This window comes from Cebus imitator, unplaced genomic scaffold (genome assembly GCF_001604975.1).
Source record: "Cebus imitator isolate Cc_AM_T3 unplaced genomic scaffold, Cebus_imitator-1.0 Scaffold399, whole genome shotgun sequence".
Lineage (NCBI taxonomy): Eukaryota > Metazoa > Chordata > Mammalia > Primates > Cebidae > Cebus > Cebus imitator.
The window spans coordinates 846,301-864,159 of NW_016107714.1; the positions used below are offsets into that span (position 1 = coordinate 846,301).

At 41.5% G+C, this 17,859-nt stretch overlaps 1 protein-coding gene across 1 annotated transcript in view; it reads right to left on the reverse strand.

Moving 5' to 3' along the window:
• LOC108289329 (meiosis 1 associated protein) overlaps nt 1-17,859 on the reverse strand; it is an 81,231-nt gene that overhangs the window by 9,800 nt on the left and 53,572 nt on the right. Inside the window, exons 4-6 of the mRNA XM_017508769.2 lie at nt 14,356-14,529; nt 9,370-9,532; nt 8,178-8,319 (exon numbers count right to left, since the gene is read on the reverse strand). Of these exons, the coding sequence (XP_017364258.2) occupies nt 8,178-8,319; nt 9,370-9,532; nt 14,356-14,529 (479 nt within the window). The remainder of the gene's footprint in view (nt 1-8,177; nt 8,320-9,369; nt 9,533-14,355; nt 14,530-17,859) is intronic.

The window sequence follows — 17,859 nt, forward strand, 5'->3', positions numbered from 1 at the left end:
GATAAAATAAGTTAGTAGCTGTTGAAGTGCTCAGAACTGTGTCAGGTACATGGTAAGCACCATGAAGTGTTAACTTTTTAAAATTAAAAATACATTTAATTATTAATGTTTATTCAACTTTGTTAAATTAAAAATAACTTGAATAATTCTTAGATATAGATCTATAAAAGCTCTAAAGAATGCTGCCAAAACACATAGCTCTCTTGCAGTCTATATTAATCTAAGAGTGATATTTATGGGAGAGGTAGACAACACATATTTTTCAGAAAAGACTGGGAAAAGTCTTGCCTATTTGATAAAGTGATCATTTTCTGAGGAAAGGCAAGTGAAATACCTGAATAAAGCAAAATAATCTGTGAGGAAGACAGAAACAATTTTCAAGTGAAAAACCAGGGAATGAAATAACAAGGCTGTGATTGACTAAGGCTTAGAGTATGTGTAAAATGTGATTTGAAAAGTTACACAAAATTTATAGTCGATGAGGACTGGTAGGTTGGCACGAAACACTACAGCTTAATTACGGCAGTGTGGACTCTGTTCAGAAGAACTGCTCCAAATAAAAGGGCAAATGAAGAGGCAGTGTTGAATAAACTGAGCTATACCCACACTTGTAAGGAAATCCAGGAGGCTAAAAATGAAAACATGGTGAAGCCAGCCAACTGGCTGAGGGGAACTTAGAAGATGTGTTGTATGTCTGAAGAGATAGCAAAGGGGGAATAAATGAGCATTTAATAACCATCTGCTTCTGCATCTAAGTGGGCTGGAGTGGCCAGAGGCAGACTGGTTCCCCTGCCTAGAACACCCAGAAAAGCTGGATAATGTACACAAATCATTTGTTGGATGGCAGTAAGGAGTTACAGAGGCAATGAGATCTAGAGGTAGCTAAGTCTCTAGAGAGGGAAGAACCCAGAGAGATGAGGGAATTATTATTATTGTTTTTGCCCCACCCCCGCCACCGAGATGAGGGGATTATTGCAGCTGCTTGTACCCTGGGAGTACATGTTCACTCTGGGACAGAGGGCATGGTGGTGGTGGTGGTTGGAAAAGCTGAGAATCTAAGACTTCCACCTGTGGAGGCAAGTATAGAAGAACAGAGAACTAGCAGATCTTTTGGTGGAGACTTGGTGGTGAGAAGGGATGGCAATCAAGCCAATTATCCCCCCAACGCATTTGCCAAATACTAGGGCTGCATGGGTCAAAAGGCAAAAGCACTTAAGGAGAAAGACTCCAAAAAGTAGAATGTTTTAGCAGATCTGGGAGCCAGTGATTAGAGGTGGGGCCTTTCAAGGGGAGGGGTTGCACATGATATACCTGGCTTTCAGTGGAAAACTCTGAAGGGCCAGGAACAAACCCTGGATAGATTGAGCATTAGGAGGACTGCAGCCCAGCCTTGACTCAGCGCAGTTTCTAGTGAAACAGGATGCTCAGCCACCACTCTTATCTGCCTAGTGCTGGAAGGGTGAGACCTCTCTAGGGAAGGCTAACACCAACTGGAGCCTTTAAAATTTATTTATACATGATGTGTATCTTTTACTAAAATATTACCAGGTGTGACAAAAGACATGTGCCATATGTCCGAAAACCAAGAGAAAAGAGAGACAATAGAAACAAATCCATAAGTGATCCAGTTATTGGGGTTAGCTGACAAGAACCATAAAATAACCATGGTTAGTAGATTTAAGAAATTAGGTGAAAATATGGAGAATTTCTCTAGAGAATTAAAATCTACAAAAAAAGAAACAAGTGGAAACTGTAGAACTACTAACCAACCACTGTGTGCAAATCATGTGCTAGACATGTGCTGGGTGCTTTACACATGCAATATTTAAGCATCTTAAAAACCATACGAGGTATATTTTATTGTCTATAGTTTACATTTGATGGGACAAGAATTACTAATTTGTATGTCATGCACCTTTTCCCTTCTTTCCTTCTCCCTCACTCTGCTTTTTTTTTTTTTTTTTTTTTTTTTTTTTTTTTTTTTTTTTTTTTCTTGAGATGGGGTCTTTCTTTGTCACCCAGACTGGAGTGCAGTGGTGCGATCTTGGCTCACTGCAACCTCTGCCTCCCGGGTTCAAGTGATTCTCGTGTCTCAGCTCCCGAGTAGCTAAGACTACAGGCATGCAACACCACTCCCAGCTAATTTTTGTATTTTTAGTAGAGACAAAGTTCTGCCACATTGGCCAGGCTGGTCTCGAGCTCCTGACCTTGGTTGATCTGCCTGCCTCTGCCTCCCGAAGTACTGGGATTACAGGCATGAGCCACCGCACCTAGCCCTCCTCATTCTATTTCTACTGATGAAAGGAGAAGCCTTATCAGCTTTATTTCTTAGTATTTTAAATAGGTAGAAAGAGACAGGACCTTAGAGAGAGGAGGACTACATTATATTAGAGAAGCTAAGTTAATTTATAATATATGGCTGACAGAGGGAGGAAGAGGATTGAGAGAGGAATGGGGACTGAGGAGGGAGGGAGGGAGAGAGAGAGAGAGAGAGTGTGTATGTGCGTGTGTGCGTGTGTGTGTGTGTGTGTGTGTGTGTGTGTGTGTGAAAGGTTTTAGGAACAGCTTCAGGTTAGAGATAATTCAGGAGGGGGGAAGAAAATTTGAGAAATGTCATTGTGGGTTATGAACTGGATCCTCTGGTGTCCTTTGAATGCACAAATCACTTTAAAATTTAGTTTTGGGCCTCTGATAGTACTTCCATATATGCCATTTGTGCAGAGACTAAGCCACATAGGGGCCACTAAGTTTGTTAGGGTTACAAATAGATGAATATACCAATGACTAGTGATGTTAAGCATGCTGCCTAAGTTCACACAGTTGGGAAATAAAAAAAGCTGTCTGGAACCTAAGGGCATCTGATTCTACAGTCCAGGATTTTCCTGGACAATACAAATTATATTTTACCGCAATATATTAGAAAACTGCCTTGCATTGACTCCTCCAAAAAGAGAAGTAAAAAAGGGGGAATTTCTACTCTGTACCTAAATTTGATCAAAGCCTAGGAATTGGTTAGTAAAGTGGGGAAGTGGTAGAAAAGGCACTATGTTAATCTGGAGATTGAGTAGTCAAATTATTTCTTAGACTTTAACCTAAAACATAGGATCATATATTTAAAAACCTACTTGAAATATGCTTTTCTCCAGAAAGAAACAGCATACAAAGGTCTAATGACAGGTGAAGGAATTGGAGAGGTCTCATTCAAGAAGTACCACTTGAGCTTGGTCTTTCAGGATAGGGTAGTATTTGAACACACAGAGATGAGAGAAAGGTCAACATGAGCAAAGTCTCAAAGGTGAAAAAATTTAAGGTATGTATATTAATTTGGTTGGAGTGTATGGTACATGAAGGGGAATAATGGGAGATAAGATGGGACCTTGAATATTAGGCTAAGGAATATGGACTTTATGGATAAACAATAGTAAGCCACAAAGTATTTTTAAGCTGAATCATGGTAGAGTCAGTGCTGCATTTCCAGAAGATTAATCTGTTGGCAGTACGTGAAACGGACTAGGAAGGGGAAGTACTAAAAGCATTGAGACAAGTTGAAAGATTATTGCAGTATTAAAGGAAAGGTTAAAAGGGCTTGAACTAGGATAGTGATAACAGGTGCAATAGGGATAAAACAGGCAAGGCTTAATTCCCTATCGAGTACTGATACGTAGAAAAACATGTGATAGGGAAATGCTTCAAAGAGATTAAGCTGGTGCCAATGTGCAGGGAAAACCAAAAGAGGGAGAGCTTGGAGGCAGGGAAGCTAGTTAGGAGTTTACTGAAGAAGTCTTGGTGAGACAAGCAGTGGGAACAAGAAGTAAAGGAGAGTTACAACTCATGTTATGAGTGGAAAATTGGTGTGATTAGTGATGAAGTAGGTGTGAAGGGTGAGACGGCTGAAAGTGACTGAGGTTTCAAGCCTGGGTGACTAGACAATGGCGGTGCTGCTATTAACAGAAAGGCAGAAGTTAGAATGAGAAGTTGGCTGGAGGGGAACATCACAATGTGAAACAGAAGGCAAGAGAGTTAAATACGGAACTGATCTGAAATCAGATTTTTAAAGAACATATGAAAAAGGTATATGAAAGAATAGAAAACCAAAGAAGGAGTTAAAGTGGCATGGCAAACTTGTAAAAATAGGCTTAGGAAGGTTAAAGCCTAAATAAGTCCTGTCACACTTAAAAATATTTGTTGTTGAATGGATGAGCTGAAGTTTGTGAAAAGTTTTTCCTCTGTAACGTAATGCCATTCAGGATTTTTGCTGCCTTGGAGAAAATGTCACGTGAAAAGTAAGAAGGAGCTGGGCGTGGTGTCTCACGCCTGTAATTCCAACACTTTGGGAGGCCGAGGCGGGCGGATCACGAGGTCAAGAGATCAAGATCATCCTGGCCAACATGGTGAAACCCTGTCTCTACTAAAATATAAAAATTAGCTGGGCGTGGTGATGTGCGTCTGTAGTCCCAGCTACTCAGGAGGCTGAGGCAGGAGAATTGCTTGAACTCGGGAGGCAGAGGTTGCAGTGAGCCAAGATTGCGCCACTGCACTCCAGCCTGGTGCCTGGTGACAGTGCGAGACTTTGTCTTAATAACAAAAAAAGAAAGAGAGCCAGGCACAACGGCTCATGCTTGTAATCCTAGCACTTTGGGAGGCTGAGGTGGGTGGATCACCTGAGGTCAGGAGTTCAAGACCAGCCTGGCCATCATGGTGAAACCCCATCTTATAAAACTAAAAACAAAAAAAAGAAAGAAAAGTGAGAAGGAAGAGGTATTTACACACTGTTTTGCTTCTCTCTTTTCCAGAATAGGAAAGTGGTCTTTAGTCTAGATGAGGCGGACCAAACACAGTAAAGAAAACTGCTCAAGATGGGTAAGCAGCTATTATGAGTACTGTGCCATTTTAAGTGAGTTCAAGTCCACTGAAGTACAGAAGCATGGGGTGTAAGTGAAGAGAGAATCAGCTTCAGTGTTATAGTCTGTATTTATCTGGCTATATCCAGAGTAGGGAATTTAGCAAATAATTTAAAAACATGGGCTTTGTAGTCAACAGAACTAGGTTCAAATTCTTGTTTTATTTTCTTTCTTTCTCCACCCCCACCCCTGCCACCCTCAGATAGGGGCTCCCTCTGTCACCCAGACTGGAGTGAAGTGGCACTATCATGGCTCACTGCAGCCTTAAACTCGGGCTCAAGCGATCCTTCCACCTCAGACTCCCGAGTAGCTGGGGCTACAGGCATGAGTCACTGCTACTGGCTAATTTCTTAATTTTTAATAGAGACAGGGTCTTGCTCTGTCGCCCAGGCTAGTCTTGAATTCCTAGGCTCAAGTAATCCTTGTGCCTTGGCCTCCTAAAATGTTGGGAATACAGGTGTGAGCCGGGTCCTCAAATTCTGACTAGGCTACTTTGGTAGCTGTGTGATCTTTGGTAACTCACTTGGTCTTTTTAGGCCTCAGCCTCCTCTATCTGCAAAAGTTGGAAATAACAATCCCTACTTCACAGGGCATCGTGAGGATTAAATGAGGTAAAGTATGCAAAACACTTGGTTAAGTGACTACCACTTAGTAAATGCTCTAAAATATGGCTATCTATTAGTGACAGGTCAACTACATCCCTATGCTTTTCCATGAGAGAAAACTAATGAAGAAGAGGTCTCTTCATCCCTACAACAGTGCTTGGCACACAATGGTCAGTAAATACTTGATAAATAAATAGATAAATACAGATCCTCAAACCCTGAGTTTAGTGGCAGGAAGACTCTAATCTTGTTTATGTAAGCCAGGATGGAAGGAAATACTTTTTACTATCTTTATTATTATAATTTTTTGAGACAGGGTCCTGCTGTGTTGCCCAGGCTGGAGTGCAGTGGTGCAATCTTGGTTCACTGTAACCTCCGCCTCCCGGGTTCAAGTGATTCTCATGTCTCAGCCTCGTAAGTAGCTAGGATTACAGGCACATGGCACTACGCCTGGCTAATTTTTGTATATTTAGTAGCGTTGGGATTTTACCATGTTGGCCAGGCTGGCCTCGAACGCCTGGCCTCAAGCGATCTGCCTGCCTCGGCCTCCCAAAGTGCTGGGATTACATGTGTGAGCCACCATACCACACCAGGTTATAGTTCCTATAACTTTTCCCCTACTTAGGACATTTGGGTCGTTTCCAATTTTTCACTATTGTAAGTAACACTGAGATGAACATGCTGGTACATATGTCTTTGCTCCCTTTCCTGACTGTTTTCTTGGGCTACCTTTCCAGCAAAAGTTAAGGACATCATTTTTTCCAGAAAATTTCCACCCTCTCTAGCAGTGTATTAAAATGTCAGTGTATGTTTAAAATATCAAATACTGTAAGAATGTATTGAAGCCACCTGGGAGAAATTCCTCCCAAGTGATGTATTATCTCAGATTCTGAGGAACTGGGTTGAGCAAATAGTAAACTGAGTTGTTGGGTACTAACAGTCACAACTGTCTGTCGTCTCTGCTCTGCAAAGACAGGAGATGGGTGTTCTTCAGACAGGAAACAGGAACTCAGTGGGTGGACCTAAAAGGGAGTGTGGGCTTTGAAACAGGAAAAAAAATGCTTCTGATAGTGAAAGAGACTCATTGCTGTGCTGTCCTGATCATCCTACTAGGTCAAATATTTATTCCATATCTGTCCTTGCATTCTATTTGCAGTTTTTTAAATTTTGCTTTCTAAGTGTTGCGTAATTTTGCTTTCTAAGTGTTGTGTTAGTTTCATGTGACTGCTGTTAATTTTTCTATTTCGGGGAATGATATCCACCTAGTTGTTCAGTTCAGAAACCAGGCAGTTATTTGATACTTCCTCTTTCTTACTCCCTGTATCCAATCTCTCAACCAAGTTTTGACAATTCTGTCTCCAGAATATTTCTACACAAGGCCAAGAAGCAATTCTAAAATATTTCTCTAATTGGTTTGCTCATCTCATCTTGGCTTGCATTGTTCTTGTCCAAGCCACCATTGTCTCTTGCCTAGTCTACTGCAGTGCCCTCCTATCTCATTTTCATGTTTCCATTTTTGCTTCTGCAAGTTCATTTTAAAAACTTAAACTGGCCGGACGCGGTGGCTCACGCCTGTAATCCCAGCACTTTGGGAGGCTGAGGCGGGTGGATCACGAGGTCAAGAGATCGAGACCATCCTGGTCAACATGGTGAAACCCTGTCTCTACTAAAAATACAAAAATTAGCTGGGCATGGTGCTGCGTGCCTGTAATCCCAGCTACTCAGGAGGCTGAGGCAGGAGAATTGCCTGAACCCAGGAGGCGGAGGTTGCGGTGAGCCGAGATCGCGCCATTGCACTCCAGCCTGGGTAACAAGAGCAAAACTCCATCTCAAAAAAAAAAAAAAAAAAAAACAACTTAAACTGATGATATTTCTTGTGATTTGTTTCCATAGGTCCAAAGTCCTTAATTTGGCCTACAAAGCTTTGTATGATTTGACCCCTGCTCACTTCTCCAGTCCTACCTTTTGTCACTCTCTCCCTTCCTCCCTGTTTCAGTCACAATGGCTTTTCTGTTCTTGATTTTTCTCTCAGCTCTTTCCAGCCTTAGGGTCTTTGCACATACCTTTTGCTGCACTTGGAATGCTCTTCCTGCCACCTTTCGCCTGGTTAATTCTCACTTATCTTGTAGGTCTTAGTCACTTCTATTGACAGGCTTTCTTATAGCAGCCTCTTCTTTTCCTTTATAAACTTCCCATAATTAAGAATATATACATTTCTGTTTCTTCTATCAGAGGGTGGGTTTCTTGAGGTCATAGGTAATGTCTTTTAGGTCACTACGGAATATATATCTAGGGTTTGACACAATGTCTGGCAAAGACTAAGTGCTCTTCATTTAAATGAACCATAACGTCTATCACAGTGTTAGGAAGGAAGTAGGTTTTAAAATACAGGTACTTATGGAAAATTCCCTGTTGCCATTTAAACGTTAAGCTTACAAATTGGGGATTTTCAAGTTTAGTATCGTATAACTCAATTCTGGAATTATTCTCTATAGCATAAAACCAACAAAAGGCAAGTCATATTTACTCTAAATTTCAGGGTATTTCCAGTTTTTTTCTGTCTTCTTGAGAGTTGAGGCAGGTTTAGGATTAGGCAGAGTTGTTAGCTGTTTTTCTGTGGTTGGTACTTTAAAATAATTATTCTTTTTCACCTGGGGACATGGGTACTCACCAGCAGGCTGTGACACAAAGCATGGAAATGTTGCTGATTTGTCTCCAGCTCATCCCAGTCCAGTTGCCAACAGCTTGTAGGTCTGAGGATGAATGGGAGTCCATATGTCAATGACTCGCAGAGCCCGCTAGATTTTAAAGCCCTAGGAAGAGATAATTACAGTGAAAGACTCCTTAGTGATATCTAGAACCTCTACCTAGATCTATTTCAATTCAGCTTAACTCTAAGACGCTATTGTGAAAGCTTTTAGATTAGGGTCTGTGAACTATACATCTTTTTATGGCCAGCATCAGGCATAGTATCTAACACACAGAAGATTGTCAAAGTTTGGGAACCTGTGCACGTGCATAGTGGTAGGAACTGGGAAGAGTTGAAGTGGTCTCTGCCATCATTGCTAATTCATTGTTGTTGTTCTTTTTTTTTTTTTTTTTTAGACAAAGGCTTGCTCTGTCACCCAGGCTGGAGTGCAGTGGTCCAATTATAGCTCACTTCAGCCTTGAACTCTTGGGCTCAAGCAGTCCTCCTGCCTTAGCTTCCCAGAGTGCTGGGATTATAGGCAGGAGCCACTGTGCCAGGCCTGCTAATTCTATTCTACAATTGGTTCCCCTGGGAGAAGGAATTCTAGTACTTAGATCAATGGGAGATGAATTCTAGTACTTAGATAAATCTAGTACTTAGATAAATTCTAGTACTTAGATAAATAGTACTTAATTCTAGTACTTAAGTGCTAGAAATAGTACTAAATTCTAGTACTTAATTCTAGTACTTAAGTACTAGATAAATGGGAGGAAGCAGGAGTAGACATCGGATTTACTTAGCACTAGACTAAGTACTGTGTCTAAGACCACTTACTCCTTGAAGATTGTATCTCTGTCCTGATGCCTAAACAAAGTAGTCATTCAGTAAACATTTGCTGAATGGATAAACACCTTTTCAATGAGTCAAAAGAAAAACAATCCTCATGCAGACCTCAGATTGTGCTACTGCAACACTTCTCCCCCCATCTGCACATTTGGCCTCCACATGCTGAGTAGCCTGACTTTGCTTCTTTGTGTCATAGCTGTAACTGCTACTTTGGAACTGACTCTTGCTGGCCTGACACTTTAGAGATACCATCTATTTCTGGACTTCCTAGCCACAGAATCACAAGAATAGCATTTGCATGGACTGGGGAGGGTCCTTTGGACCATACTTGATAACTTGGAGCTTGTAATGAGAGGCCGATGATTGGGAAGCCATCTGGTAGAGTGTGCTGAAGTCTCCTTTGGGGTCATCCATTCTCAAGGAACCGTCAGCTGTGCCAGGAAGTAGGGATGGGCTGAGCAGTCGCTCTTGGAGATCACATTTCAGGCACACTACAATAAAAGCAGCATTGGAGGAAGGAGTGTGGGTCATAAGTTACCTTAGGCTATGCCATTAAGAGACAACATCTGGTACCCATTCCATCTCTACCAGGCAAGCAAGGGATAGGAGGCAGGAGAGTGGAAAGAGGAAAGCCTGACTGGTTTGGGACGGGAGAGCAGGTCTGGAACCTATAGTATCTCTATAGCTCTACATAACAGTTAACTTATTTTCAAGGGTCTGATGTGATTTTTATTTGTTTTACTTCTGGGCTGGCTGAGCAGTGGTCTCATAGTGAGATATCTGGTTTGTGATCCAGTCTGAGGAACATGCAACTTCTGTGGAGGAGGTAGCTAATACCAAAATATGCAGAGGCCCTTTGGCAATCACAGAAGGAAATCTTGCTGCTTCCTTGAGGCTAAGGCTTGGCAACAGTGCAGGTCAGATGAAGGAAGAGCAGGAAAGCAGAAGTCAGGCAGTCATATGACTGCTACTGTTTCTTTGTGGGCTAGTTCAGGGACATTTGGGGTGGGGAGAAAGGAATAAGTTCCTGAAATAGTTTATTTTTTAATTCCCCAAAGAAACATGAGTTTAGGACCTTCTGGGCCTTGGAGCATCACAACAGCATCAACAACAGTTCTGAGGAGTGCTTAGGCTAGATAGGAGTTCCTCATCTAGGTATTATACTCTTCTGTATTAAGCTTCTGTTCCAGTAGGTAACTGCATATGCCACAGTTTACGATGTTCTGTTGCACAAGCTTGAATCCTTGATATTACAAAGTTCTTCAATAAAACGTATACCTGGTTTGAATATTGATAACAAACTTGTGAATATACGAATGTTGAGTACTTCTGAGAAGGCTGGTAGTTGACGTTAGTGACTTGTGAAGTGGCTGTACTAACTGCAACATAAGGTAAAAACATAGAAACAACATAGAAAAAAATATAGTGGCAGAATAGATATCTGATCCAGCTGGCCCTCCTGGGCCACGTGAATAAGACCTAGACATTAATTCTGGGTGAAATGGCCCTCAGCCAGAACATGTCCCAGAGCCCAGGAAGTCAGTAGGAGGGACTTTGCCTAGGACTCCAGCTTCCTCTCATTTCCTCTATGCTTGACTTCTCTATTTCTGGTCCTGGGGCTTTAGGACTGAACAGTTGTGTTCATCTGGCTGAGGTTTTCATTCTGGTTGCAGTAAGATTCATCTAGGGCAACAGTCCTCAACCATTTTGGCATTAGGGACCAGTTTAATACAAGGCGATTTTTCCACGGGGTGCTGGGGGATGGTTTTGGGATGAAACCATTCCTCCTTAGATCATCAGGCTTAGATCATTAGCTAGATTCTCATAAGGAATGCACAACCTAGATCCCTTGCATGCATGGTTCACAATAGGGTTTGGGCTCCTATGAGAATCTAATGACACAGCCCATCTGATAGACGGAGCTCAGGTGGTAACGCTCACTCACCTGCTGTTCACCTCCTGCTAATCCAGTTCCTAACAGGGCCCAACAGGGTTGGGGACCCCTGATCTGGGGAACTTGAAAAAGATACTGATGTCTGGGCCCTACCCCAGACCAATTAAATCAGGGTCTCTGGGGGTAAAGCCCAGACATTGGTATTTTTTTTTTTTTAATAAGATCCCCATGTGATTCTTATTGCAGCCCTGGTTAAGAACTACCCAAACTATGGTCTCAGCAGAGTGTCCCAAAGCTGGGAAAGCTATTTTAGCAGGGCTTAAATCTAGAACCAGGTGTGCTTCTCCCACCCAGAGCCCAGATACGGATGTGGTAGACCCCAAACCTAAGAACAAAAAAAGAAACTCATGTGTAGCTCACTGTGTGGTCTGTCAGAGGAAGGCCCTTCTAAGGGACATACCTAGATACGGGGTGAAGGGCCCTAGGCAGTCAAAGAGGCAGGTAGCATCAGATAGAGAACCTTGTAAGCAGGAGTCAGAGTGAACATCTGAGATGCATGCCCCAAAAAGTCTAGAGGAGGAAAGCTTGGGGTTTTGGTTTTCTTTCATTTTTTTTTGTAGTGAGCCATAGTCCAGAAATCTACAGGTGTGGCAATACATCAATTTTTAAAGTAATAACGACAGCATAATCTTTATTGTGCTTGTTTAAAATCTCAGGTGGGTCACATCCACCCTAGAAGAGGCCTAAGGTCCCCAGACCTTATTCCAGCTGTCCTCAATATCTGGATTCCAGTGAAGACCTCTCCAGCAGAAAATCTGACTATAGTCTAGATCTAAGTTCCGTTGTGCATCCTGAAGACCTACAGATTTCTCAAAAAAATGGTTATAGATGGAGATAAATATTCTGGCTCTGACCCTGGTGCTGAAAGCTTTGGAAAGAGAGAGGGGAAGCCAGATAAATTCTGATTAGCATCATAAGCAAATGCCATGCAATAGTGGAAGAAAGGCTGGTTACAGGAGTTCCTGGCCTCTGAGGGCCCCAGCCCTCCTAATGAAAGAAGTGAATCTCTAGCCCCTTTCTTCAGAATTGCTCAGAACAAGGCAGGTTAGTATAGTAGATAAAGGCCCAGGTTCTGGAGGAAGATAGACCTCGGTTTATGGACATTGTCTAGGCTGAAAGTGTCAAGTGCACAAAATACAGATTTCTGATCCTAAGGGTTAAGAGTGGACCCTGTTGCCTGGTTTCAAATCCTAGCTCTGCTACTAATATTCTGTGCAGCCCTGAGAAATGTGTTTAATTTCTCTAAGTCTCAGTTTTCTCATATGTAAAATGGGGGAAGTACTGTATTTAATTGATTCTAAGACTTTTTTTTTCATCTCTACATGTGTCTTACAATTGCCATTGACCATGCAGGCACTCTAAATCCTTACTTACTACTTTAACCTAAAAAAGCTCTCTCAATATAAGTAAAATAATACTTCTAAGTGACAAGAAAGAGCTGTGTAATGTTCAATGGGCAATGTTTTCTTTCTTTTTAAAGAAAATATTTATTATAAATAATTAAAAAAATTTTTTTAAATATTTATTTATTTTTTTAGAGACAGGGTCTTAACTCTGTTGCCCAGGCTGAAGTTCAGTGGCTCCATCACGGGGTCACTGCAACCTTAAACTCCTGGGCACAAGCGATCCTCTTGCCTCAGTCTCCTGAGTAGCTGAGACTACAGGTGCATACCACCGTGCCTGGCTCATTTTTTATTTTTATTTTTTGTAGAGACAGGTCTATGTTGCACAGGCTGTTACTAACTCCTGGCTTCAAGGGATCCTTCCACCTTTGCCTCCCAGAATGCTGACATTACGGGAGTGAGCCACTGCACCTAGTCTGTTTTCCTTTTTACTGGTACATAAAACAGTGGTATATCTTATAATTGATAGCATCTTAGATTCAATGACATATGGAAACAGTACTGCCTCATAGTGTTGTGTGAAGATAAAATGGGATAATGCAAGAAATGGAGCTAATTTAGTGCTTAGCACAGAGGAAGAGCTCAATAATGTTAGCTATATGCTAGCTTCTGTACAAAGTTGCCATCTGCCTTAAATAGGGAAAATGGATAAGTGAATTCCAGAGGACAGGAAAAGGAGAAATTGGTATTATCAACCTTGGACAAAAGGGATGGAAAAGAGGTTCTGGGAAGAGTATTTTACACAAAGAAAAGCCAGATTAAAATCAAGTTAAGTTTGCAAAGCCATCCTGGGCACTAGGTTGAAATCGGGGAGAGAAGAGACTTGATGGCCATCCCGAGACAGAAAGGGTCTTGGAAAGCCTTAATCCTGTGTAGTAACACCTCCAAAAAGCCCTTCCCTATCCTGAAGAAACAATGGTCATAAGGAGTTTTATAACAGCTGAAGAAAAGGAACACATATAAAAACTCAGATATACTGCTACTGGCCAAGAAAGAGCTCTCAAAGGAGGCAGTAACCCCAATGAGTTGTGTCAAAGCCTAGAGAAGGGCTTTGGTAAACATCACGTTCAATCTAGTCTTCAATCCTCAATGATCTCTGTAGCCACTACCACTACCAGTATTCTGTTCAGTGAGAAAGATGGGTACAAACTCCCACCCCTAAAGAAGACATACTTTGATAATTTCTCTTTGGTGCTGGTCCCTGAGGACTCAGCTTTCCCAACCTCAGTGTGGCTGATTAGACTGATGGGTAGTCCCATCTGCAGGCCTGGCCGCCCCAGGTCCTGCCTGAGCCAGCCTTCGGAAGAGATGGGAGAATAGAAATGGCCTTATTCTTAACATCTAGTGGGACCTGGAATGAAGTATAATTGCCAGGCAGAACAGTATCCAGGGTCTTTTTGGCATGACCAGAACACTGGATTGATCTCTCGGTTTCAGTAATTGCCCGAACTGCTTTGTGAACATGGTTTTGGGCCACTGGTTGTCCTCCCTGGGGCGTCTCTTTAGTTTTCCCCCATTTGTTGCCTCCCTAGTGAAATCTTTGTTTAACCTTGGTTCTCTTCCTTTTGCCACAGGCCCTATTGATATTGTTGAGGTAGCAGCATGCTCCCAATTATAATGCCAATAATATTTACCACATTAAAAATGAGAATATTGAGAAATGTGATTCATTGTGTTCTTATGTAGTCTAGCCAATTCTCCATCCTTGAGGTGTCTGAGACTTTGCCCCTAAACTAACTGGCCCTTGCTGGTTGGTCTTAATTTGGTTCAGCTTTCTAACCATGATTGCTTCCTAGACCTTCTCTTCTTATCCCTCATGCTTATACTGGACAGCCTCATCCAATCCTCTTCCAGTCCCTAAACCTCAGCCATGCCGTATTCCACAGACTCACTAATCTAGAGCCCTGATCCCAGATAAGAATAATCATAGTCTATGTATCTTTTGGGGGTTATGTACTTGGATTATCTCTGGCTCTGGAAATGTTGCTGAAACACTGTGAAGAAAGAAGAAGATGAATTTGTTCTTGGTCTGTTCCACTGTTATGTAGCCAGGCTTTGAAAAATATCTCCATGCTGACGATATCATTGTCTACAGTCTGAAGGTCAATGTCAGTTCCCAGAATAGAACTCTCTGCAAAAGAAAGGGAAATAAAGTGTTCACTTTGATAGTAAATTTTGAATAATGTAAAACTTTAAATACATTCATCTTTTCTTATTTGAGATGGGGTCTCATTATGTCACCCAGGCTAGAGTACAGTGGTGGTTCATACATGCAAACATTGCTCACTGTAGCCTCCAAATGCCTAGGCTCTAGCAATCCTCCTGCCTCAGCCTCCTGAGTAGCTAGGACTATAAGCACTCACTATCATGCCTAATTAATTTTATAAAAAACTTTTTTTAAGAGATGAGGTCTCTCTCTGTTGCTCAGGTTGGTCTCTAACTCTTGGCCTCAAAGCAATCTTTTTGTCTTAGCCTCCCGAGTAGCTGGGATTAGCTGGGATTACAGGCACTCGTCACTGGCCTGGCTTCCACAGCCATTTTTTGATCCATTGACTGTACCTCTAGACATCTAGCCTAGACACATTCTTAAGTAGTACACAAAGAGACATATGCAAAGATGTTTGATACAGCATTGCTGTAATAACAATCAAAACCCCAAACAGGAAGTAATTCAAATCCCCTCAATAGGGAAATGTTTAGATAAATTATGGCACATTCAAACTATAAAGTATTAATGTATTTGTTAATAAAGTAAAGCTGAACATACATGAAAAACTAGAAGATAGTAAGTAAATAAAGGAAGTTGTAGAACAGATATAACATGATCCCATTTATATAAAAATAAAACTATCTGCCTAAGTACATATATATGTATGTATGTAAATGCATTTTACAAAGCTCTGGAAAGCTATCATCAAACTGTTAACAATGGACAGGAAGTGGAAATAGCGCAGGGTTCTGAGATATTTTCCCTTTTTGCTATTCATACTTCTATACTGTTTGAATTTTATTGGAGTCCTGTATTTCTTGTGTCAAAAAAAAAATTCTAGGTCGGGCATGGTGGCTCATACCTGAAATCCCAGCACTTTGGGAGGACGAGGCGGGTGGATCACTTGAGCTCAGGAGTTTGAGACCAGCCTGGCCAATATGGTGAAATCCCATCTTTACTAAAAATACAAAAATTAGCCAGGCGTGGTGGCAGGCGCCTGTAATCCCAGCTATGTGGGAGGCTGAGGCAAGAGAATCGCTTGAACCTGGGAGGCAGAGGTTACAGTGAGCCAAGATTGGGCCACTTGCACTCCAGGCTGGGCGACTCCATCTCATAAACAAATAAAATAAATAAATAAATAAATAAATAAACATGGGAGAAAGAAATTAACAACTTTAAAAACTAACAAAAAACCCAAAGCATTCTAGAATATAAAAACAACCAAAAATTATACAGCAATGCAAATTACTTAGTTTAACAAAGGGGACTTCAGCTTCATGTTGTTATTTTTAAAAAAAAGTTTTTTGAGATGGAGTCTTGCTCTGTCACCCAGATTAGTGTGCAGTGGTGCAATCTTGGCTCACTGCAACCTCCACCTCTTGGGTTGAAGCGATTCTGCTACCTCAGCCTCCCGAGTAGCTGGGATTACAGGCACCTGCCGCTGTGTTCGGCTAATTTCTGTATTTTTAGTAGAGATGGGGTTTCAGCATGTTGGTCAGGCTGGTCTCAAACTCCTGACCTCATGATCCACACACCTCGGTCTCCTGAAGTGCTGGGATTACAGGCGTGAGCCACCACGCCCGGCCTCATGTTGTTATTTTACAGTGAAAATGTGTTCTATTACTACTTGTTATAAAAAATGAATTTAAAAAAGCTAAAAGAAAAAAAGATAAATTTTTGGGTATCCCCTTACAGTAGAGAACCAAGCCTGGAGCATCAGTCATTGGCATACTGTATGTCACAAGTGTGTTTAGCAGCAAAGAGGATGGAGAGGTCTGGTAGAGTGTGATTTAATTCCAAATCTGAATGAATGGAGCTGGGTAGGTGGGGTAATGAGGCTTTGCTGGTGTACTTCCAGCTTCAGGCAACACTAACTAAGGAATTGGGGTCTGGGTCTGCAGGTAAAGGTCATCAGTGAAAGCCAAACATGAGGTGGTGGAAGAAGCACAGAGGAAATAAGGGAATAGCTAGAAAAAAACTGAGGAGGAACCCTACTTTCTTTGCTTCATCAGGCGGGATCTCTGAAATACTTTTACAAAGGGCCTAAGAAAAGCCAGTTGCTCCAATGAATTAGCTTCTGTGTATGACTCATGGACCCCAGGGAGAAGGCTGGATTATTTCTAGAACGACATTCCTGAGGACAAGTTTGCAGAGGTGGTAGACTCTTCACAGGGAACAAAGGGGCTTCAGTCCAACATACTTGTTCCAACACAGGGGAACTGTGGTGAGAAATGACTTCATGTCATATTTAACAATTTATCCTGTGGCTCTAAAGGGGCACCAAATGCCATTTCTCTATGGCTAGAATGCTGAAAACTCTGCCATCTTCCATGAATAGTTATGAGGATTCATTAGTTAACTAGTTAGTTATTTCATTCATTCCATCAGCTATATCTGACACGCTGTGCCTTTATGAAGTTTATAAAGCAACATGAATCTTGACCATTTTTCCCCAAACTCTCATCTGCCTCATTATGTTTTAGGGTACTACTGTGATATATATAAAGTCATTGCCAAAAAAATTTTCTTGTAAGTAAAGAGAAATGTCTTTTTAAAAAATAATGTGAATTTTATTTTGTCACAGGCAAAATGAGAAGTAATTTAATTTTTCTAAGCCTGAAGCTCACACTTTGATTTGAGTAACAAATGTGAAAATGACTGAGCAGCTTCTCTTCAGTGAGGCAAAACAGTTCTTAAAACATAAAGTAGTGGCTACTAAAGCAATGCAATCTAGGCCAGGCATGGTGGCTCATGCTATATAGTCCCATCTACTTCGGAGTCTGAGGCAGGAGGATAGCTTGAGCCCAAAAGTTCAAGATCCACCTGGTTAACAAAGTGAGGCACTGTCTCAGTTGCAAAAAGAAAGAAAGAGAAAAAAAAAAAAAAAAAAAAGAAATAGAATTGAGCAAAGGAACTAAGAAGGTGGAGAAGATAAAGTTGCTTAGCATTGAAATGCAGAATTTTGGGAAAAGGAAGTAAGTGTTTCTTTTCTTCTCCCCAGGGAAAGGATAGATGATAAGACACTCTTACCACAGACAATGTGAGGGAACAATGCAAAGCCACCTCCCATCAATAATCTGGAAGTAAGGAAAATAAAGATTTCCTTAGAGAGTTAAGCCATAAAATCCACACAGAATGGTGAGGCCAGTGAAAAAGTTACCCTAAGAAGGGAGAATGGCTTATTGCCCAGAGCAAGATTTGGCTGTAGCCTTATTGATGGTATTGGCATATCTTTTTTTTTTTTTTTTTTTT